Genomic DNA, 22,746 nt, shown 5'->3' with positions numbered 1-22,746 from the left:
TCCTCTGGCTCCCAAGTGCTAGGTAGGATTAAAGGAGTGTGTCACTGCAGTCTTTTGAGCTTTTTCAGTTAGACTATCAATCAATCCATCTATCTATCTATCTATCTATCTATCTATCTATTATCTATGCAATAATATTTTTTTTAAAGAAGCCATTAACTTGAGGAGGCATGGGAGGGATTGGAGGGATGAAAGAGAGGGAAATGACATAATCATATTTTAATTAAAAATAAAATAAGCCAGGCGTGGTGGTGCACACCTTTAATCCTAGCAATCGGGAGGCAGAGGCAGGTGGATTTCTGAGTTCGAGGTCAGCCTGGTCTACAAAGTGAGTTCTAACAGCCAGGACTATACAGAGAAACCCTGTCTGGAAAATCCAAAAGAGAAAAAAGAAAAAGAAAAAGAAAAAAAATAGATTTAAGAAAAGGATACAATGTTTAGGAAGCTGTGTTTATTTGTGTATATTTGTGCTCTATGTGGCTCTATCAAGCAAATATGAGTCCATTCAGGTACAGCTTGATGTCACCTGGGAAGTGTGCAGAACCCTGGGCCCTATTGCCCCAGGAGTCTAGCTACTGGGCTTAGGAGTAGCCTGGGAGTCTGTGTTCTAACCAGCACTTCAAGTGGCTCATGAAGAGATATTGGGTCTAACTGTGAGAAACCTTAATGTGTTGGGGACACATGTGACTTAGATGGGAGACTGCAGCAGAGTACCAGGAACTCAGAGGGAAGGCTGCATCTAGCAAGGTGAGCCTCTCACATTGCTCTGAGAACAGAGAGCTTCATTGCTTTGTGTGCCTGAGCACCAGAGAGAGTCCTTTCAGGGAAGGGTCTGGAATGTGTCATCTACCTCAGAACTGGGACTTGAAGAGTGCTGACCTAGGGTTAGCTGGGATTGACACAGGCAGCTGGAGGGAGGGGGGAGGGGAGGAAGGGAAGATATTATAATGAAGATCTTTGGTTTATAATCCAGTGGATAGCTGTAAGGTAAGGGGCTGGTGCTTTGCTTTTCAGTGGTCCACAGTACCTTGGATGATGTAGTCACAGTTTTGCTCTGACATCTGGCAGAAGGACTCTCTCACAGGTATAGGCTATTCTTTCCCCTTTGGTGAAGGAGAAGTCCCCTTTCTTGTCTAGGAGATGACAAGCAGGTACTGATAGCAAAGAAATTCAGCTTAGAACCTAAAATATACAGCTTCACACCCCCAGTTAGTCAGAGAACCAGAGGGCACTCCAGAGGCTAAGGCAGGGCCTTGAGCTTTCAAGGGTAGCTTGGATTACATAACAAGACCCTCAAATAAATAAACAAACAAGATTCCAGAAGAATCTGATAGGTATTGGCAAATACAGGAAAGAGGGCTGGGATGTGCCTTTCTGTCTTCCATTCCTCATTACCTATGGCTAGTCCTAGGGCACCATAAATTGAGTTCACCTTAAAAAAAAAAAAAAAAAAAAAAAAAAAAAGGAAGTAGTCAGAGAGGCTGGGAACTCAACTGGGGATGGAGTTCCCTCAAGGGGTTTCCACTTTTGTTCTGTGGCCTGTCCCACCCAAGTAGTTCTTTCTTCTACATCATCAACATAATGGTTCCTGCTTTAGAGTGTGTGTGTGTGGGTGTGTGTGGTGGGGTTCTAGCTCAGCCCTGTTGTTTGACTTTGGGCAAGAACAGATTGTCACCAGGCATCAGTTTCCTGTTCTATACCCAGAGCTGTTGGATGCCTCTACTAATGGATGTAAAATGTGTCAGATGAGTTCTGACTGATGCCAAAATACTAAAGGTCTGGAAGGAATTTTACCCATGTTAGTTACAGTTTCTTCTGGTATAACCTTCCAAGGGTCTACCGTTGTGTGACGAAACTCTTCCTGGGGAGTGGCAACACACATGGACTCACCCCAGGTAGGGATCCCACACAGATCCCACCAAAGTCCAACTTGGTGAACCAATGAGTTTTATTGGGGTTACTCACAGGGATATGTGTGAGGGTTCACTTACAGGTCCAGAAATGACTCAAACGACAACCAAGGCCCACTCTAGCATGGGTGACAGGCTCACAAAAGCTGGGGACCTGGAACATGCCGCACAGCCTGCAGATAGCTCAAGAGATTGGGGAGTCCTTTCCAAGCCACTCTGGTCTAAAGCTCTTCCAGGCAGCTCAGCTGGTTTCTGCTTCTTCCAGGCAGATGGTCTGGTCTCAGACTCATCTTTGCAGCTTTTTCTCCTTTCAGCTTGTCTGAGAATCTTCTTTGCTACTTGATTTCCTTCCATCTGAGAGGGACTCTTGGCTTTTATTGCTGACTCTGGCAGGGAGGAGCCTAGTGAATCTGCTCAGTTTCAGGGACTTCCAGAGACTACTTTGAGTTGCTTACCTTCCCAATTAAGGGGCTTCCTGCAGGATGGAATATTTTAAACTCAGAAGAAACTGTCAAACAACATATACACATAAAACTTATCTCCTCTACATATCTCCTGTTGCCATGATAAAATACTCAACAAATGAAATTTAAGGGGAAAGGGTGTATTCTGGCTCCCAGTTTCAGAGTGCAGCCCATCACATCACGGCAGAGAAGACATACAAGAAGGCTTACAAGGGAATAAATTCCATTGAAGAGGTAGTTACTGAAACACTGCCATGAAAGTGATTGAGGCGTAAGTTTCTGTTAACAGTAAGTGCTGGTAGCAGCTTTAAATAAACACTATTTTATTTTATTTCATCAAACATATTTTCCCCTGTTTTCCTGTGTTCTCTGGGAAGTCTAAGTGCATGTAGAGTTGGCTGCCTGGAACATCAGCTCTGTCTTACACTCTCATCTGGTCCCCACGCCATCCCCTCCCTCTCACCCCTGCCTCTTGCCTGCATTTCAATGTCCATTTCTACTACCATACCTTGGACCTCACTCCTCTCCTTTCTACCTTGGGATCTAATCTGCCGTCAACCCCACTGTCTTAGTTTCCTTTTCCTGTTGCTATGATAAAATACCTGGATGAAAACAAGCCAAGGGAGAGGGGGCTTACTTGGCTCACAAGTCCAGGTAACAATCCATCATAGCCAGGGATGCAAGGCGGCAGGTTGGGAGTTGGAAGCAGCTAGCTCTGTCACACCCACAGTCAAGAGCACAGAATGAATGGATGCCTGCTCAGCTAGCTTTCTCCCAGAGAAACCAGCAGCCCCTGAATAGAAAGGACAGATGACAGCCAGCGGGCAGCTCACTTAATGTAATCTAGACAAGTCCTTCAGATGGGTCCAAAGGGCAACCAGGTCTAGACAAGCCCTCACCAAGATGCTCTTCCTGTATTATGCCAAGTTGACAAGATGAACCAACCAATACATCCACCCAAGGTGGTTTCCATTGTCAATATCCTTTTTAGTTCTAAAGATTTGAACTGAGTCAGTTTTTTCCTCTCCATGGCGCTTCACATTCTCATGTCGTCTTTAACTTTTATGGACACAGGGTGTCTGCACTCAGTAGCTTTTTGATGTGCTTGTTGACTAATCCCATCATCTGTGTTATTTCTGGGTCTATTTCCATTGCATTTTGTTTTTCTTATCATGCACTATGTTTTTCTGTTTCTTTGCATACCTGGGATGTTTTGCTTTGATGTCAGATCTTGTGGATGTCGTCCTTGTTGCTGAGGCAGGGGTTCTACGGCTCCACAATTGACCTTGAACTTGATGTATTGCAGAGGATGACCTTGAACTTCTGCTCCTTCCACCCTCCCCGCCCCCATCTTCCAAATTTGGGGATTAGAGGCATTGGCCACTATGTTCATTTTATACAGTGTTGGGGATAGAATCCAGGGGCTTATGAATGCTAAGCAAGCTCTATACTGAGTGACATCCCCAGCCTCCCCAGCCGTAAGCTTAGCATTTTTTTGTGTGTGTGCTCTCAATTACTTCTGTGCTTTGTTCTGTTACACTTAATTCTAAATATGGATTTAAAAAAAAATCAAAAGTGAGCAGACTCCCAGTGTACACACAAATCATCCCTGCCATCTCTTTTTCTATGGTTTATGATCTTTATAAACAGTAAAAAATAGCAGAAAAATAGTATCTTGTGGCTTGTGAAAACTAAATAAAAAATTAAATGTATATAAATACATTGATATCCACTATTTATAACATAGACAGGAGAGGAGAATGAAACACCCTGTAGCTGTGTTTGCCTGCTACAGTTGCACAGTGGAGCTACTGCAACCGTTCTACAACCATGACTACTAAATGGATGGCTGTCCACACAGTTTGTCTATTCCTGCCCTTTAGGTCACCTGTAACTACTGCTAATAAACACAACAATGTTCTTTATTCTAGGGCTTACTTTGCCCCACTCTACCAGGTGACCCATAAATGACCGAGTTTTCCCCTCAGACATAGAGGGAAAGAACTCTTCTGGGTGGAGTGAAATTCTTCTTTGGATTCCTGGGCTGCATTTCCAGTTCATCCCCAGGCCCAGCCCCGCATGCTTTCCTCCTAGGCCACGCTGATGACCCACCAGGATTCCATCAGACCCACCATGCATCTCCAGGGCTGGTCCTCTTCTAAGCACCTCTCTTTTGCTGTCCCTACCCTGGGAGTTTTGGCCGCTTGACTCAACTTGACAACACAATTCATACACTAAGTAGCCACGGAGCCCCAAAGGTTTGTGTCCTCTGTCGCTGGTGATTGAATGCCTGAAACCTGTTACTTGGATGACTGTTTTAAAGACAGGAGGCTGAGATGGGTGTGGTCGTGCATACCTTTAATCTCAGCACTCAGGAGGCAGAGGCAGGCAGATTTCTGAGTTTGAGGCCAGTCTGGTCTACAGAGTGAGTTCCAGGATAGCCGGGGCTATACAGAGAAACACTGTCTGGAAAACCAAAAGCAAATGCAAAACCAAACAAAAGATAGGAGAGGAAAAAATCTCATTGTTGGTTGTCTGTGATTGTCAGAACAAACTAAGTGCTGTATTCAATGTCTGTGTGCATGCATGCATATGTATGTGTGTGTGTGTGTGTGTGTGTGTGTATCTGCTGGGGACTGAACCCAGGGACTCATGCCAGCTACCACAGCTATACCACCGAGTCCCTGATTATTTTAAAGAAGCAATCCTTTTTTTTTTTTAAAGATCTATTTATTATTATATATAAGTACACTGTAGCTGTCTTCAGATGCATCAGAAGGGGGTGTCAGATCTCATTACGGATAGTTGTGAGCCACCACATGGTTGCCTCTTGGGACCTTTGGAAGAACAGTCAGTGCTCTTACTCGCTGAGCCATCTTGCCAGCCCCCAAAGAAGCAATCCTTGTAAATGTATCTTCACAGCAACAGAATGTAATATTAAAATATCTGTGATTTTGGTGGTTGATAAAGTGATAAGCATTGCTGAAGCCGCACTTTTTCTTTGTAGGGAAGGTGGAATTCCAGTTCCCCGTTAGCAGAGTAGAGTATTTTCCCCATACCAACACAAGTTCCAAAATCTTATCACAATCCCCTGGGGCCACCCAAGGTCCCCGCCATTGTGCTAACACCAACTTTTCCCCTATAAATATTAATAGTCCCTTATATGGTCCTTCCAGGGCTCTCACTGTTATTTTTCACAAAATAAGCTGTTTTTCTCCCCTCTAGAGGAAAAATCAACCAACCAACCAAACAAAAAGGAGTCCCAATTTCTTTAGCGTAGCACCCATATTTCATCATCCCCAGCCTTGTTTTTGCAGTTCTCTGGCCTAATCAGTATCTTTGGATTGTTTGTGAGCTGGTGACCATAAACAGCCCGCTGCCCAGATGGGGCCTCACGCAGACCCAATGGTAGATTCTCTCAGGCCTGGAGGAATGCCATTCCCAGGCCTGCAGAGCTCTTTCCTAACAGAGCTGTGCTTCAGGCTTGTGCTATTTATGACAAAAGATGACCCAGAGTTGCTTCCTTGAAAACTGTATACTAGTTTTGGTTTTCAAGCCAATTCTGGGCCTCTGGAATGTAGCTCAGGGGCCCTATTTAACTGGGCGTGGTGCCGCTCACCAGTTATCCCTGGTGGATCTAAATTCAAGGACATTCTCTGCAGCTTCCTGAAGTTCGAGGCCAGCCTGAGTTAGGAGACAATGATTCAAACAAAACAAATAGACAAACTTCTCATGTATTCTGGATTTGTTCAGGAAAATAGTCCCCACTAGTAAAGAGATCCATTTTAAAATTCTAGATACTTTGCCATCTGCTGAGAGATGAAGCTGTCCCCTGGGTCTGGGTTCTAGTTTCCTAAATGACATTAGGAACACAGAAGAGCCTGTCAGGTTGTTACTTCATTATATAAACACACACACACACACCCAATGAAACAACAAAAACATCTGGGCAGTGGTGGCACATGCCCGTTTATCCTAGCACTTGGGAGTTTGAGGCCAACTTGTCTACAGAGCAAATTCCAGGACAGTCAGGGTCACACAGAGAAACCCTGTCATGAAACAAACAAACAAGCAAACAAACAAAACCACATAAAACCAAAAGTAGGTAATCAGAATAAAAGAAGCAGGTAAGATTGCTATTTCCTTTTGAGGCAGGGTTTCATGTAGACCTGGCTGGGCCCAAACCCAATATAAAACTAGAACTGGTCTTGGACTTGTGATTCTCCTGAACCTCCTAAGTTCTGGGACCACAAGCGCACACCATCACAGACAGCTCTGCTGGCTGGAGATGGAGCCCAGGTCCTCTTCTTATGGAGGACAGTGTCCTTTCTGTCCAGTGAGCTCCATACCCAGCCCTCATGTTTACATTAATTTTAAATGAATTGATTTACACTTTTATCCCTGCTGGGGATCAAATGTAGGATGTTGAACATGCCAGGCAAGTGCATTACCACCGTGCTGCTGGAATTTGTTTTAGTGTCTGTCTGCTCCAACCCTTCAGAGGGAGGAATTTAAGTGCCATACCAGACTAGCACAAAACATGGCATAAAGTGGGCCTCGCAAATATTTACTGAGCAACAGTCAAGAAGTCAATGTACACATCTGCTTCAAATATACAATACTAGAGTCCCTGTTAGCCCGCTTTCCTTCAAAAGGCCCAAAGAATCCCAAGACCAACCCATTGTAAATATGACACAGATCCTTTGAGCTGTTTTAAAGAACGTAGGGAGGTGTCTACGGAAAATCTGAACAGTGAAGTGATGCGCTCCAGGTCCCCTGTGCATGCTAGTGGGGAAGGAATATTGAGGGTTAACACACACACACACCACCACCACCACCACCACCATCACCACCACCACCACCTGAAAGAATCTACAGTAAAAGGGGGAAGGGAGCTGGAATGTTGATGTTGGGAGCACAAGAGATCTGGAAAGCAGCTGATCTGCAGGAAGAAGACACAGATATGATATTATCCGATGGGGATTCACAAGATTAACAGAGGTGGGGCAAGATTAGAGTCAGGAGACCAAGGAAGGCAGGTGAATGTCATATGAGAGGCAAGGAAGGAGGGCCTGGATTGGTAGTCTGTACTGAAAGAGAGGAAATAGAGGACTCTCCGGTTTGTTAAATTGAAGGTTATCTCAAGGGCACAAGCCTCGGGGTGGGGCAGGGGCTGGCTGGATATTGAGGCGTGGGCACAGGAGGTTGAGGATGGTTTGTTCCAGTATGGGATTAACCAGGCAAGCCTGTGACCTTGGGCAAAGGAAAAGACCAAACCTTAGTTTAATTACTCATAAAATGGAATAATAACAACAACTATCTCTGGGGCTCCAGGGAGGATTAGGTCGGATGACAGCTTGAAGGCAGTGGCCTCATTGGTTGCTGAGACCTGCAGTTTTCTGTCCTCATTAGAGGCCAGGCTAGAGCTTGCCGTAGGAGCAGTTTCTAGCTGAATGGACCCTCTGAGGTTCTTTATGGTAAGAGGGAGATACCGTGTCTATTGATTTCCCTGGTAATACTGAAAGCTCACCAAGCTGGAAGGTTCTTCAAAGAGCTAGCAATAAAAATGTCACATCCACATAATTACCCAAATCTTAGTAATACCCCCATGATCCAGCTAAAGAGGCCACTCATGGGGCGTCATGCCATCACAGATGGGACTCCCAGGGCTGTCCTGGGGGAGATTAAATTTTCCTACCTCATCTTTGGTTAAGAACGGCTCTCCTTTAAGGGAAATTTGTGTACTGGGTTTTTGGTGCTGTCCCAAGACTGAATCCATGATGTGAGGTCATGTAGTAGGTATTACATGTTCCACTAACAGGATATACTTCACTTTCTTCCTTATGCAACAAAGGCTTCCTAAGTTGCCAGGATGGCTTTGAACTTTTGATCCTCCCGAATCAGCCTCAAAGTTGATGAGATTACAGGCGTGTACTCCATTCCAAACAGGACCCGCCCTCCTCTCCTCTTCCTCCTCTTTGAGGGAGGGTCTCCCTAGCATGTTACCCAGGTTGGTCTCAAACTTCTACTCAGTTGTCCTCCTACAGCAGCCTCTAAATGATGGTATTTCAAAAGGATGCCACCACACCCGGAAAAATGTGAAAGAAATAGGAAGAAAAAGTTCCAGGGCTTTTGAAAACTCCTGCCATCAAACTGAGAATGACAACCTGGTTGTGAATGAACCTTCTAAGAAAATAAGTCTTTAGTTGTAGCAATGCATGGAGGGAAGGAGCTTCCATCTCTATGGAGGAAGTCTACGAGTTCAAGTCCAGCCAAGGCTATGTAGTGAAACCTTATGAGAGAGAGAGAGAGAGAGAGACAGACAGAGAGAGAGACAGAGAGAGAGAGAGACAGAGAGAAGGAAGAGGAGGAGGAGGAGGAGGAGGAGGAGGAGGAGGAGGAGGAGGAGGAGGAGGAGGAGGAGGAGGAGGAGGGAGAGGGCAGGCAGAGGACAGAGACACTAGTGCAAATTCCTACATTCTACAAGTGGCAGATGCAGAACTCTTGCTTGGATATATACTATTACACCCATCCACAGAGGAATGGTGTTAAGTTAGCATTTTCCTCCAGGCTGATAAAGTATCTGCAGCAATATACCAGAATTCTCTTTGGAAAGAGCTGGGAAGATGGAATCTTGGGCAAGCCTCCTGTGCTGGCTCCTATCTGTTAAAACAAGTATTGCACAAAAGGGCCACATTCCAGGAGAACTGTGTTTGCCCTGGCTTAACCAGAATCATTTCCTCAGGAAAGCCGGATTCTGATAAAGACTATTAGGAAACTCACAATCGCTGGGCTTGCAGGAAATGGAATGTCTTTATTTATTTTGAATCCTAAGAAAGTGCATTAAACACTTGCCTCTGCCCTTCAGAGCTCGCTTTTAAATGCAAAAGTTCCTGGCCTCACCCTTGGGAAGGCCGGTACCTTTACTGGGTGCATTTTAATCAGGTTTATTTTCATAAACAGGTGCACTGATTTATTTACCAAGGTTTTCATTTTAAATGTGGCTTTGGATGTTTTTATTTATTGATCTCTTATCAGAATGCAAAATCATAGCATGTGTTATCATATTTCTTCATTTGTCTCCCCATCTTTCACCCCCCCCCCAAGTTGGCCTTCCTCTGAAAATATTTTTAGACTCTAAGCAAATATTTAAGGAAGAAAGAAGCACGAGACCCTGAGTCCAGACCTCACGTTCTGTTCAGGTCCCCACTCAGCCCCTTCTGAGCTATCCCCTTTTTTTGTTTTCATTATTTTTTTTTTTTTGAGACAGGGTTTCTCTGTGTAGCCCTGGCTGTCATGGATCTCACTCTGTAGAAGAGGCTGGCTTTGAACTAATAGAGACTCACTCTTACCTCTGTCTCCTGAGTGCCGGAATTAAAGGCCCGTGTCACCACCACCTCTGCCCGGCTCTGAGTGGACACTCTTTGACAGTGACTTTGCACCTTGGTGCTGGAAAGTGGGAGCAGTGACCACTCATTAGGCTGAGGATTATGGGAGTTGATATATACATAAAGGATTAGGGCCTGGTACAGTCAGTACTCAATAAATGTCAGCCATTGTTCATTATTCCTTGTTCCCTGCTACAGTGAGTGCTTCCCTTGGCTCAAATAAGCAATCTAGTTGATAAAAAGGTTTCTTCAAGCCAGGCAGTGGTGGCGCATGCCTTTAATCCCAGCACTTGAGAGGCAGAGGTAGGTGGATTTCTGAGTTCGAGGCCAGCCTGGTCTACAGAGTGAATTTCAGGACAGCCAGGGCTACACAGAAAAACCCTGTCTTGAAAAACCAAAAAGTCTAATTAAAAAAAAAAAAGTTTCCTCAAGGAGTCAGCAGATTAGCATTCTTTACAGAATCATAATGGAAGAGTCTGAATTTAAGAGTCTTGCAGCCGGGCAGTGGTGGCTCACGCCTTTAATCCCAGCACTTGGGAGGCAGAGGCAGGTGGATTTCTGAGTTCGAGGCCAGCCTGGTCTACAAAGTGAGTTCCAGGACAGCCCAGGCTATACAGAGAAACCCTGTCTCAAAAAACCAAAAAAAAAAAAAAAAAAAAAAAAAAAGAGTCTTGCGAGGCAGCCCAGACTGGTCTCCAGCTGTGAATCTTCCTGTATACTGGGATCACTGGTGTGTATCCCCAGCCCAGCTCTCTGCAGGACAGTCAAGTACAGGTCTTTGCTGGTCACTGTTTACTGACAGGGCTGGGACAGTATCTCCTTTACAAATTATTTTTAAATAAAATATAATTATACCATTTCCTCTCCTCCCTCTAATTCTTCCCATGTATCCTCACTTTATCCTCTCTCAAACTCAAGACTCCTATTTTTGTTACGTACAGATTCATGTATGTGTGTACATATCCCTAAGTATATAAATACAGCTTGCTCAGTTCATGTAGCGTTACTTGGATGCATAGGATAGCAGTTGGTGTTAGATACCCAGCTGGGGACTGCTTCCCAGGGAAGACTACTTCTTGTACTCTTATTCCTCCTTATTAAGTAGTTTTTGTCTAGTGCAGAGGCCCTGTGAGCTTCCCATCTTCCATGTTAACAATTCTGTTACTGTCAAGCTTGTTCAGGTCTTGTTTAGGCAGCCATCTTGGTGAGACTTCATGGGCGTAGCTTCTCTGACATTTCTAGGAAATGCAATCACAGCAAATGGGTGAGATCTGGCTTTTAGAGTCCCTCTGCTCCTTCTCTACCTAAAAATATACGTAAGTCTTTGTAGACATATACATATTTAGTTTAAATGAAAAATTTCCATCTGGGCTAACAAAGCTCCCCACAAGAGCCAAAAACTATGTAACAAAATCCCAACACCAGGCATGAGAAAGCTTGTTGGTCAGGATTTCTCAAGACTCCGAGAACCTTATAGGCTATTGCTATTGCCCTTGGTTGTTCTCAGAAGTTGAAGGTTAAGTCCCTGTTGATGAAGACACCATGTGCTGTGGACACAGGACCCAGAGGATGAAGTCATGTGCGGGAGTGTGTAGCAGTTTGCTGAGCCGAGTGCTTAGAATGTGGTGGCTTTCCGGGATACCCGAGGCCTCCTGAGGATGCGACCACACTTAAATTATAGATGGGCATTCCTTACAGTTGCCCCAGGGAGCATGTTCCTGGGGACACTCTACACCATTCAGAAAGCCAGGACAAACGACAGCATCTCCATACCCAGCCCTGTCCATCCCGCCAGGTGAACAGGGGCATCTGCTGGCTGCGCTGTATCATCAGACGCTGCGCCCTTTGCTTCCCTTACAGAAATGGCTGCCCAGCTGGGAGGGGTCTCTGGTTTTCATCTTAATCATCAGCCAAAGACACTTTTCAGTTGAAACATTAAAAAAGCTATCTAGAGGTATGAGAGAGAGAGAGAGAGAGAGAGAGAGAGAGAGAGAGAGAGAGAGAGAGATATTGATTTTTTTTTTTTTTTTGCACCTGGGAATCCTTTACATATTGGGAGATTGGGAGAGATACAGCAGACAGGACCATGCTGAGCTGAGGATTATCAAAGTTTTATTTAAAATTTCAGAGCACTTGAAAATAAAGAATATAATGTACTTGTGTTTTTACTGTGTAACTTAAAAAATGCTTTCAATTACAATTAGCCTTCAAGGGTTACCGCAAACAGCGCTGCTTGGCCAGGCCTATCGCTGGCATCCCTCACTCTCTGGTGGCTGGCGGGGAGGTAGGCTGCTGACATCCCTGTGGGCAGGTGGCTTGCTCCTATTCGGAGTGGCGTTTTTTCTTCTTGTTGTGGCTCTCGATTGCCCTTCTCAGGGCTTCATCCGGAATGAGATCTGACATTCTCATGTCTGTGTGGCTACAGCCAATTTTGGGGCAACTGTGAGGAAGGAAAAATACCCATGAGCCCATGCCACCGTCATGCCTTAGGCATTAACCTCTCTCTCTCACAGCCGGGCACTGGAATCACAACACGTTACAAAAACAACCCAAAACAGTAACAACAAAAACAACCACAATAACAACAAAAAACAAAAAAACCCAAGAACAAAACCCAAACCCTCAAACCCAGAGTCATGCACACATACACGTTTTTTTTCCACCGAGGGCAGCTTGGTTTGGGGCTGGGGAAGCAAGCAATGTAGGAGCGGCACCTACACTAGGGCCGTGCTTTCTAACACGGGAGGCAGGCAGTCACCAAGTACCAAATACCATGCCACAATAGCAGTGAAGCAATGCAGGACAGAGGGAACATGGGGTGGGGGAGCAGGGAGGGGAGGGGAGCCAGGCTTGCATGTGGTCTAGGCTGCCCAGAAGGCTTGGCCAGGTGCTCTGCAGTGAGAGCGAATGAGGTGAAAGGAGGGGCAAGGGGACCTCTAGGTGATTTTGAGTCATGGTCTCGTGTGGCCCAGGTTGACTTTGAACTCACTATGTAGCTGGAGATGAACTTCCTGTTGATCTCATTTCCCCAATTCTGCGATTACAGGCACGCACCACCAACACCTGATTTTATGCTGTGCTGGGGCGGGTGTGTGTGTGTCAAACCCTGGGCCTCATACATGATAGGCTAAAGCTATCAACTAAGTTACTTCCTCAGCCTGGGGTATCATTTTAAATATGAAAACACACCCTCCCCCAAGATTTTAGATCGGTGTGGGATAAAATTTAGTTCCATTTAAAAAACTTGCTCTAGCTACTTAGAGAGGACAAAAGGCTAGAGGGCAAAGGGCAAGGTGGAGGAAATAGTGGGGGTCCCACATCAGTACAGGAAGGGCGAGGCAGTTTGGTTGAGTGTGTGGCAGAGACAGGCTCCAACACACACCAGGCCATAGGACCTGCAGACCCTCGGATGGAAGGCAAGTAAACAAAGGAGAGGGCAGAGCCAAGCAGTGGACAACTTCGATGGGAAGGGAACACAGGCCAGGCATGGGGGCAGGAGTCCTGCCTGAACTCCATCCCTCTGAATGCCATGAAACCTCTCAATGGAGAGAGTGAGAGGGACACTGGGCTCTGGCCAGAAGCCCGAGGTGAGGGAATTAAGAATGTGACTCACCAGAAAAGGGCGGAACTCAAGGCCTTGCTCAGTTAGCCATCTCAGTTGAGGGAGTGTTTGGACTGAATCACCTGATTTCTTTTTACAGTGAACAAGGTTTGGGCAGGGCTAAGTGCCCAGTGTTTGGAGTCAAGCTCACGCAGGTCCTGAATTCCCTCAAACACGCGATTGGTGGTCAAGATAACCTTTCTGGGGCAGGGTCCCCACTCCACAGGGTAACGGGCCTCACAGTGCTCCATGGTGTCCTTCCACTTTCCCATCTCCTAGGCTGGCCACTCACCTCCTGGGAAGTTTTAAGTTATCTGGTCTGTCTGCCTGTCCTTCCACAGAACTGTGCACACACACACCACTCATGCATTCCCGGTGCTTCTGTGTGATCAGCTCTGGGCTAGGTTCTAATCACATAGCCTTAAGTATAAACACGGCTCTGATCCACACAGGGCTCAGCCCCATGAACTGAGACAGCTCTTCTAGAGGCACAGGAAACGCAGAGTAAAAGGTAAAAGGCCAAGGGAAGGGAACCTGACCTGGGAGTTACAATGCAGGGATGAGGCAGGAAAGAGGAGGTGTTTCCTGGCCTTGATCCTGGGGTCAAGGAGTGTTGGCAGGACATGGGCTGTCCCTGGACAGTGTGCAGCCCATTTGCAGGGACAGTAAGCTTGAGAACAGGAATTCATTTTGAAATGCTAAATGTGTCCTGTACAGTCAGGCATAGGAGCGCTCTTTCTTCTCTCCTCCCTCCCTTCCTCCTTTCCTTCCTTCCTTTTGCCTGGAATCTGGCTGCGTAGCCCCCCACCTGCTCACCCCAGCTCGACCGATGTACTTTGGAATTCCTAAGTATGAGATGGTGATGGAGACATCCACACATTCCAGACTTTAGAAACGGAGACTGTCATCCCCTAGGCTTCCCAGACATGGACGTGCACAACAGGGGGCTTCTGGAGTGAACCTCCCTGAGAGGCGAGCCCCGAGCCCCGTCCCTGACGACCAGACCTTGGGTGCAGTGGACTCCTGAGAACAGCGTCTACCTCCTTCTGCCAGACAGTGAATAAGCAGTGGAGAGGGAAGTGGAGAGTGAGGGGGGAGGACTTCCTGATGACATCAGTGGCTTTAGTCAGTAAATGAGGGCATTCTGAGAATGGCTGACGGAATTAACCACACCACTGAGCTGCAGAGGAGGCGCCCACACTCATGTTGATGGGATGGGATGGAGCCTGGTGATGTCTGTGTCATGCAGAGACAGGCTCTGGGAACAGGGATATAAATCAAGTATCCGAGGGGAGCGAGGTGACCCGACAACAAAGATACAAACTGGAAAATGGAAGAGCCAAGACAAGTGTATATGCCTACAATCCCAGCACCCGAGGCTGAGGCAAGACTGAGCTACACAGAAAGTTCTAGGCTAGGCTAGGCTATATAGTGAGACATCTCCAAAAGAGCGGCAAAGGCCTAGCAGTCGGCTCCCCTAGTGCTGACACTGTCCAGGTGACGGCACAAGGCTTTTCCTGCAAACAGATGAACGTGGAGTTCTTGTCTGTCTGCAGGCATCCTGGCACAGTGAAAATCAAGGCCACTGAATGCCACGGGCAAAGGATTGTGCTCCAGGTCTCATCACGCAGCACTTGCTGTTCTAGACCACAGTTAACCAGTCCTGTCTCCTCACACAAGGCGGCTCAACCAGAGACATGGTGAGAACAACACTGAAGAGCATGCGAGAACCTTTGAGAGACTTCCTGGAGGAGAGGCAGGACAGGAACCAGGGCACAGCCTTGTTTCCCACCCCACCCCACCCCACAGAAACGAACAAGTTTTTAAACTAAAAAGGGTAAGAAAAGGCCATGATGCCACGGGCTTGAATCAGGGCATTCCTGCTCCGAGAAACAACACTACCCAAGCGTTAGGCCATAATCCCCAGGACATCCTGGTGAGCAAGTCAGGTGTGGCAACACCTTCAACATCATCAACTCATCCCCAGGAAGGGCTCAGACTCACAGACCTGGAAGGAGAGGCTGGTCCTGTGCCTGGGTCAGCCACAGGGCAGAGCATTCCTTATTGCGAGTCTATGCTAAGGAGAGGTCTCAGGGTGCAGAGGGTCCCAGGGGCATCGGGGATTCGGGGCCTCAGCCTCAGCTCAGGATCACACAATGCTGAGTATGGAGAGATGCAGATTTGGGTCCTAAGAATATCAAGGTTTGGCCCATAAGCTCTAGGAAGCAGCTGTATAGACAGATACCTCTGGCATTAGAGCTGGGTAGATTCCTGACATAGTTACACTCAGAGAGTAACTGTGTCCCATCGCCTCCAAGTCCAGGGTGATGTGTCACAAAACAGTGAGGTACACATGATGACTGTTTGCCATAAGGGCCCCACAGCTGTGAGTTCACACTGTACACCAGCAAACTTCCTGTCAGGCCTGTGCTTCTGCCCGCCTGTGTGCAGCTGTGCACATGTGTATATGCTGTGGGAGTCAGAGGTCATCCCTGTCGTTCTCCTCAGGGTCCACTGTACTAGTTATTTATTTCTGACAGACTCTTTCACTGGCCTAATTCTTGCTAAACAGCCACTAGTCTGGCTGGCCTCACTGACCTCAGGGGCCTGCCTGCCTTTCATCTCCCTCCCTCTCCCAGTGCCGGGATACAAGTGAGCTATCACACTTGGCACTTTGATGTGAATTCTGGGGATGAGCTGAACCCTCACTGAGCTGAGCTATCTCCCGGTCTTCTTCACAGCCAAGAAATGGGACAGTACAGATCTGGAAGGAATCCCCTGTAGGCTCTAGGGTCACTGGAATTTTGAGTTGATGTCATTTTTACTTTAGAGATAAAGAACCCGGCTGAGAGGCTCAGTTATTTGTTGGTAAGTGATTCTGCTTTGACATCACACATTTCTCTTCACTTCATCTGATGAGCTTAGAATTCCCTAAAGATTCAGAAAACCAAAACAATTGGTGGGGGTCACAGTCAGCCACAGTTCATTAACATGAAAACGAGCAGGCAGCTTTATTTGAGAGATAATAGCTTACGACCTCCCTCGGTTTTAGGAAATGACTCTAACAGTATACTAGGGTGAAAAGCCCCACAAGCCCACTCCACTTGGGTCCAGTGGACAGGCCGCCAGGGTCTGAAGCATGCTGGGAAGTTCAGATGGTACCCAGTAAGTAACACAGTGTGCCTGGGACTCCAGTAACCTAACATAATTGGAACAGGAGAGAGACACCGTTCTCTAACAGGATGTGTCACACACATTTTTTAAACAGTGCTTCATGGGAAATGACACCACTTCATGCTGAATCAGAAACCTACAGAGTAAGCTGTGAGCAGAACCGAGTGAGTTCTAATCGGTTTCCAGGTTGGCCTTGCGTTTGACACTGGCTCTGTGACTGCAGCGCCTCTCGTCTTGGGTGTGGTTTAGGCTGCTTCCCACAGGTCTTGTACTTGAGTGCAGTAACTGCTGAACAAGAAGCTGCTTGGAGCTGACAGCAAGGGGCTCTGAGTCAGGTGCCGAGGCTTTATGGTGAGTGAAGAGAGCTTATGCCAGGCCAAGGCTCTGTCCTGCTGGCCTCTGCAGAACTGTGCCTCAGCGACAGCTGCCCAGCTCTATCCTCATAGCCACACAATTCTCATGGCTGGCTCAGTCACCTTCTAAGGGCACAGCCTGCACCTTGGCTGTTTTCAAGGGGCTCTATGGCTATGATCTCAGACTCTCAGAACCCCTGCTGGCCACTCTCCTCTCTTCCACCTCTCCCTGACCAAGCAGCTAGCAACTGCTTCTAGACACTCAAAAGAATTAGCAGTCATATTCCCCTCTAGCTCCTCCCCCATTTTCAATCAGCTACCACATTCTGTCGGGCGCATACACACCTCACTTCCACGTGCCTGCTCACTCTCTGTGACAGAATGCACTGTGGGCGCACCACCCTGGCACTGCCACAGCCTTTAGCACCTGCCCCCTGCACTGCTTCGGTAGTAACTTCCTCAGCTCCAGATTGGCTCCTCCTAATCCCCTTTCTCTACAAGGTCTTCTGTGCCTATGGGCAGAGCTGGTAGATGCTGGTGACGATGCTGTCGAAAGCTTGACAAGGATGCAGGACTCATGGTTACTGAGTCTTACTGCATGTGTGCCTGCTCCTTTAGAACATATCTTATTCAAGTTTCAGATGTACCAGTGAGAAAACTATCACCATCAGTTTACAGAGCAGGAAAGTGATGAAACGGACATTCACTGCCTCTGTGGTGGGTCTCTGCCTATTTACTGTTCTACCATCTACGGTGTCATTTTACTTTCCTGCCACAAACAGTAACTAGCCAACACCAGACCTACTGCCCTCTACGGGAAAGCTGGTCTGATGGGGGTGGGGTGGGGGATAGAGGAGTGGGAGGGAGGCTCTAGGAGTCAGTTTCTGATGAGTGTGGAGGGGCACGCCTTTACTCCAAGCAGGGGCAGGTGAATCTCTGTGAATTTAAGGCCAGCCTGGACTACACAGTGAGTTCTAGATAGCCAGGGTCACACAGGGAGACTGTCTCAAAAACAAATTAACTAAAATACCCAGTTAAAAACTATTTTGTTATTTTTTTTATTTGTCTGAGTTTTTTCTTGCCTGCACTTATGCCTGTTGTGTTATCTACACGGTGGGATGGCAGCCAGAAGAGGGTGCTGGATCCCCTAGGACTGGCATTTAAGATGGGTGCTGAGAACTGACCTTGGGTCCTCTGGAGAGCAGCAAAGTCTCTCTACTGCCCACACGCGCCCACGGTGCACCCCAGACTTCACTGCAGCCTTCCCTCTCCACACACACTGTGTGTGCCTGCCCTGGGACTGCTGTCACACCGCACAGTGCCAGGGAAACGCCTCCACTCAGACCTGAGACAACTGGGCGTTACAAATGCCTGTGCACGTGTTTCCTGCTCTCGTGGAAACATGATGGGAGAAAAGACAGTATTTTCCTCCTATCATCCCATAGGTTGTAGCAAATCATTGTATCTTTGTCTTGTAATATAATAGAATGTTTGATTTTAGAAAAGTCAGTGAGTTACTGACTTTAGGTTTCATAAGAAAAAATTGTAAAATGAATTTTAGCTTGGGGTTAGGATAAAATTCCCAACAGTTTCTAACATGGCTGTAAAGATCGTTCTGCCCTTTTGGTACTATGCATTTATGGTGTTCTTGGCATTGACAATTAGAAAATCAAAAGCTTCAATCAACTCGGAAGGTACTTTATCTATCTGCAGTATCAAATATTCAGCTGATATTTAATTCTTTATATAAAATTAAGCATATCAGGTTGGTGAGATGGCTCAGTGGGTAAGAGCCTTCCAAAGAGCATCCTTTGGACCGCTCGGCCAAAGGTCTTGAGTTCATATCCCAGCAACCACGTGGTGGCTCACAACCACCCGTAATGAGATCTAACGCCGTCTTCTGGTGTGTCTAAAGTCAGCTACAGTGTACTTATTTACAATAACAAGCAACATTTTTTTAAAAAATTAAGCATATCCACTCATTAGTATGTAAATTTGCTTTCATCTTTAATAAATAGTAAAATATAAACATTGAAGAACTGTCTTTGAATAAATTTGTTTATAATTTAGTATTAGTAAATGCTTAATTTATATATCTATTTTATATAGCTATATGCTTGGGGCTGTATATAAAATGTCTTAGGTGAGGGAGCTGGGGGAGGGCACAGTGGATAAAGCATCTTACTGCAAATGAGGCCTGGAGTCAGATTCCTGGAGCCCTCGGCGCCCCAGCTCTAATGCCAGACTCAGAAGGTAGAGGCCAGGATGTCTGGGGGGAGGGGGGACACTCTGCCTAGTAAGACCAGCATATCTGCGTACCTGCAAGCTTGGGCTTTGCAAGACCTTACTTCTAATCAAGGGAGATCCTGACGTCAACACTGGGTCTCTACATGTATGAACACACAATGTGTATGCATACCATACCACCTTCACATGTGCACCCATACATATGAACACACATATACACACATGCAAACACATCACATACACATAGAAAGAAGAAAAGGGGGATTTGACCTAGTAAAAAGAGATTACAATGGAAAACTTCAAGAGGCCTGGCTCCTAAAGCCCCTTCACCATTCCCCGGTATGTTCCTTTATTTCTTAAGGCCTGGTAACAATGTCATCTTTGTAAAGCTTTCCTCCTCTCAGACTTAATGGTTATTATTAGTCTATGAACATTTTCAGGTATCTGCCCCCCAGGTTATGGAAACATGACAGGGAGAGAAGAGAACGTTTCCTTAGATGTCAAGTACCACTTAAATGCTTGTAAGTATTGTGTGTAGTTCCAAATGGACAATGGGCATTAGGAAGTCAGAGCTGTACGTGAGAAAAGCCATCTAAGTGTGGGAACACCCTGCACCGACCCGGGGCTGCTGGTAGGAAACTGAAACATGCTTTGTATTAGTCCCTGCCCTTTCCAGCCCCAACTTCAGGAGAGTATCACACACTGTCAGAAAGAGGAGCTGCCAAGGACAGCAAACTAGCAAGCACTCTTAGGAATTATGTTGACCCTTTCTGGTTTGTCAGAGAAGGAACACAGGTTAAAAATTAGTAGAGAAGGAAGGCTTGGAAGTCCAGAAACAAAACGATGCTTGTTGGTAAAATGTCAAGGTCATTAGGGAAATACAGGATTTGGATTCTAAGGCAGAAATGCAAAACATAGAAATGAACTAATGGTTTTTATATTTGTAGCCTAATGGCTGCAAACCCATTTGTCTTCTAGAGTAAATACTGAAAATTACTTGACTGAATGGCCAAGGAGCTATCTCTCTCTAGTCCTCAGTTGCTAGCTCTCAGTCCACACCCACATGGGGAGAGGAGGGGAATTCCAGCTCTCGGTCTGGGTGATGCAGAAGAAGCAAAGCACACATCACAGGGGCTGCTATCAGAGCCTGAGAACGGTCACACCTGCCATTCCATTCCTGCGATAAGAGCTCAGGAGATGCCAAACCCAGTCAGCTTCAGTGTGGCCCACTGAGGACTCTCGTCACAGGCACAGAGCCATGGTCCTGGGGTTGGGAGGTAGGGAGAGAAGGGACGGAAGATTCGGAGTTAAAAAAATTCTCATTGGTGAGTTAGCCATGGATTAATTGAAACTGTTCGGGGAGTTATTTACATGATCAAATGAAAGCATTTCTTTGGTAATGCAGTCTTCCTCACCAAGACCACTGGATATGAATTCTTGTCTTGAATGTTTATTTTAAAACCAAAGCACTATTGCAGAAAGCAAAGAATAAGGTAAATTTCCTCTGGGTTAAGTAGACACTGAAAAAGGGGAGTATCTCAGATTATAGTTTTGTTGATCCTCAGCTACTCTGGTTTGTTGGTGTGTCGTGTGTGTGTGTGCGTGTGTATGTGCGTTGAGTGTGCAACAGAGAGAGAAAGAGAGAGAGAGAGAGAGAGAGAGAGAGAGAGAGAGAGAGAGAGAGAGAGAAAGAGAGAGAGAGAGAGAGAGAGTGTCTCATATAACCAGGCTGTCCTCAAACTCTCAGTGTGGCTGAGGACGGCCTCCTCTCTCACATCCTCCTGTCTGCCTCACTGATCGGGTGCCAGGCGCATGTGTCCAGGCCTGATTTGTGTGATTGTTTGAACTGAAAGCAAGACTTCCTGTGCACCAGGTAAGCGCTCTACAAACTGAGCTAGCACCCAGCTAGCTAACTTGTAAGCATCACCTAGAGTTCTCTAGAGTTCTGTAATCCAATACTCCAGTCCCACCCGCTCTTCCTTCTGTGCGGATGGTGTAGCTGGAGCGCCTTTAGTGTCTTCTGCACACCGTCCTTCCCGGATAGCAAGTTTCCTGTTGACAGTCTGGGCAGAGCCATAACTAGGGGGAGTATGGGCAGCTTTTTCTGGCATGTACTGAGGACCACCAGGGTGCCCTGCTCCCCCACCAGCACCCACTTACCAGGCCTTCTTCTTCCTCTTATGCTTGGATTCAATCATGCGAACAATGGCTTCCTCTTCGTATGTATGGCCACACATTTTATTTTTCACTGGCTTCTTCATTTCCAGCTATGATTAAGGAGACATTAGGTGTTCAGGAATAATGACCACCCACTTCCTAGTACCCCCAGAGGCTAAATTCTCATCTTCATGGCTTCTAGTATCAGCTTGCAATCATGAAATTCAGGGCTATAGGGGCTGTAACTTTACTTGGTCTCTGGGCTCTAACTTTTCCCCAGGTCCTAAAGTATATGGTTAAATGAAAGTGCTAGCCACAAACCTCCCAAGTTTGATCTCATCACTTTTGCTTCCTCCCTCCCATGGGACATCAGAAAGCAAACAGGAACCCTTCTGCTCCCGTGAAACCAACCTAACTCCATTTTCTTTGAGGGGAAAGATGAAGCCATACCTGTGTTATGGGGCAGATGAAATTGGTTTGGCTCTGGGTCACAATCATATCTTCGTCAACTCCTTCTGTCAGATCATTCTCTCTGTCTGCATGAATACCATCTGCAGGGAGAAAGGGGGCTAGTGAGCTTCCTTGGCTCAGCAGCGTGGCAGGCAGGGCGAGGAAGGAAGGGCAGGAAGTTCCTCAGGACCTATTTGACCTCAGTCCCTGCACTAGGCACTTGGATGGCTGGAGGTCAACTCTTCTGTTTTTAACAGAGTCCCAAGGGGTCCCCAGTTCTGCCCACAAGGACCAGGTCAGTAAAATAAGACTTTACAAAGTTCAGATAATGAATCTGTAAGGGGATACAGCTTGGTAACAGATGACCTGGTTAGAGGACCTGGACTCTCCTGTGTTCAGTCACAGGCTTTGGGCTAGCAAGGTGCCTTGCTTCAGAGCTTTGATACCAAGACAAATGGAGAAAACAAGCAAACAAGCAAACAAACAAACAAACAAAGCAACATGGCTCCTGCCTCAAGAAACAAACTGTAGACAGGACCTTCCTGTAGACCCTTCAGAAACACTTTGGGGTGCATGATTTGAACTTCAATGAGGTCTTAGGTATTACTGAGGACTCCAGGAGCTGTTTAAAGAGATGGGTTGTATGTATCAGTATTTACCACAGTAGATATTAAGACTGAAGAATTAAAAAAAAACATACTTATTGCTGTATTTAAAGATAATAGCAACACTCCCATTGCATGTCAATATAAATAACATTTATTTATTTATTTTAATGTACACTGGCATTTTGTCTGTATGTACGTTAGTGTGAGGGTGTCAAAAGCCCTGGAACAGGAGTTACAGATAGTTGTGAGCTGCCATGTGGTTGCTGGGAGTTTAACCCAGGTCCTCTGAAAGAGCAGCCAGTGCTCTTAACCACTGAGTCACCTCCCGCTACAATTTTTTTTTTTTTTTTTTTTTTTTTTAATAAAGACAGGATTTCTCTGTGTAACAGCCTTG

General features: G+C 46.4%; 1 protein-coding gene across 5 annotated transcripts in view; it reads right to left on the bottom strand.

Annotated features, from left to right (window-relative positions):
- Positions 1-11,852: 11,852 nt before the first annotated feature.
- Nsmce2 (NSE2/MMS21 homolog, SMC5-SMC6 complex SUMO ligase) overlaps positions 11,853-22,746 on the bottom strand; it is a 227,492-nt gene continuing 216,598 nt past the window's right edge. For 2 of the 5 annotated variants that reach the window (NM_026746.3, XM_006521317.4), the window contains 3 exons: positions 21,745-21,845; positions 21,298-21,404; positions 11,858-12,202 (listed from right to left, as the gene is read on the bottom strand). In NM_026746.3, coding sequence (NP_081022.2) covers positions 12,085-12,202; positions 21,298-21,404; positions 21,745-21,845 — 326 coding nt within the window. In that variant the 3' untranslated portion in view covers positions 11,858-12,084. Of the gene's footprint in view, positions 12,203-20,304; positions 20,402-21,297; positions 21,405-21,744; positions 21,846-22,746 lie in introns of those variants that run through there. The other 3 variants (XM_017316737.2, XM_030248724.1, NM_001374768.1) reach the window with 2 other exon arrangements.

Source organism: Mus musculus, chromosome 15 (assembly GCF_000001635.26).
Source record: "Mus musculus strain C57BL/6J chromosome 15, GRCm38.p6 C57BL/6J".
NCBI classification, from domain to species: Eukaryota; Metazoa; Chordata; class Mammalia; order Rodentia; family Muridae; genus Mus; species Mus musculus.
This window is presented reverse-complemented; position numbering and strand designations above follow the sequence as displayed.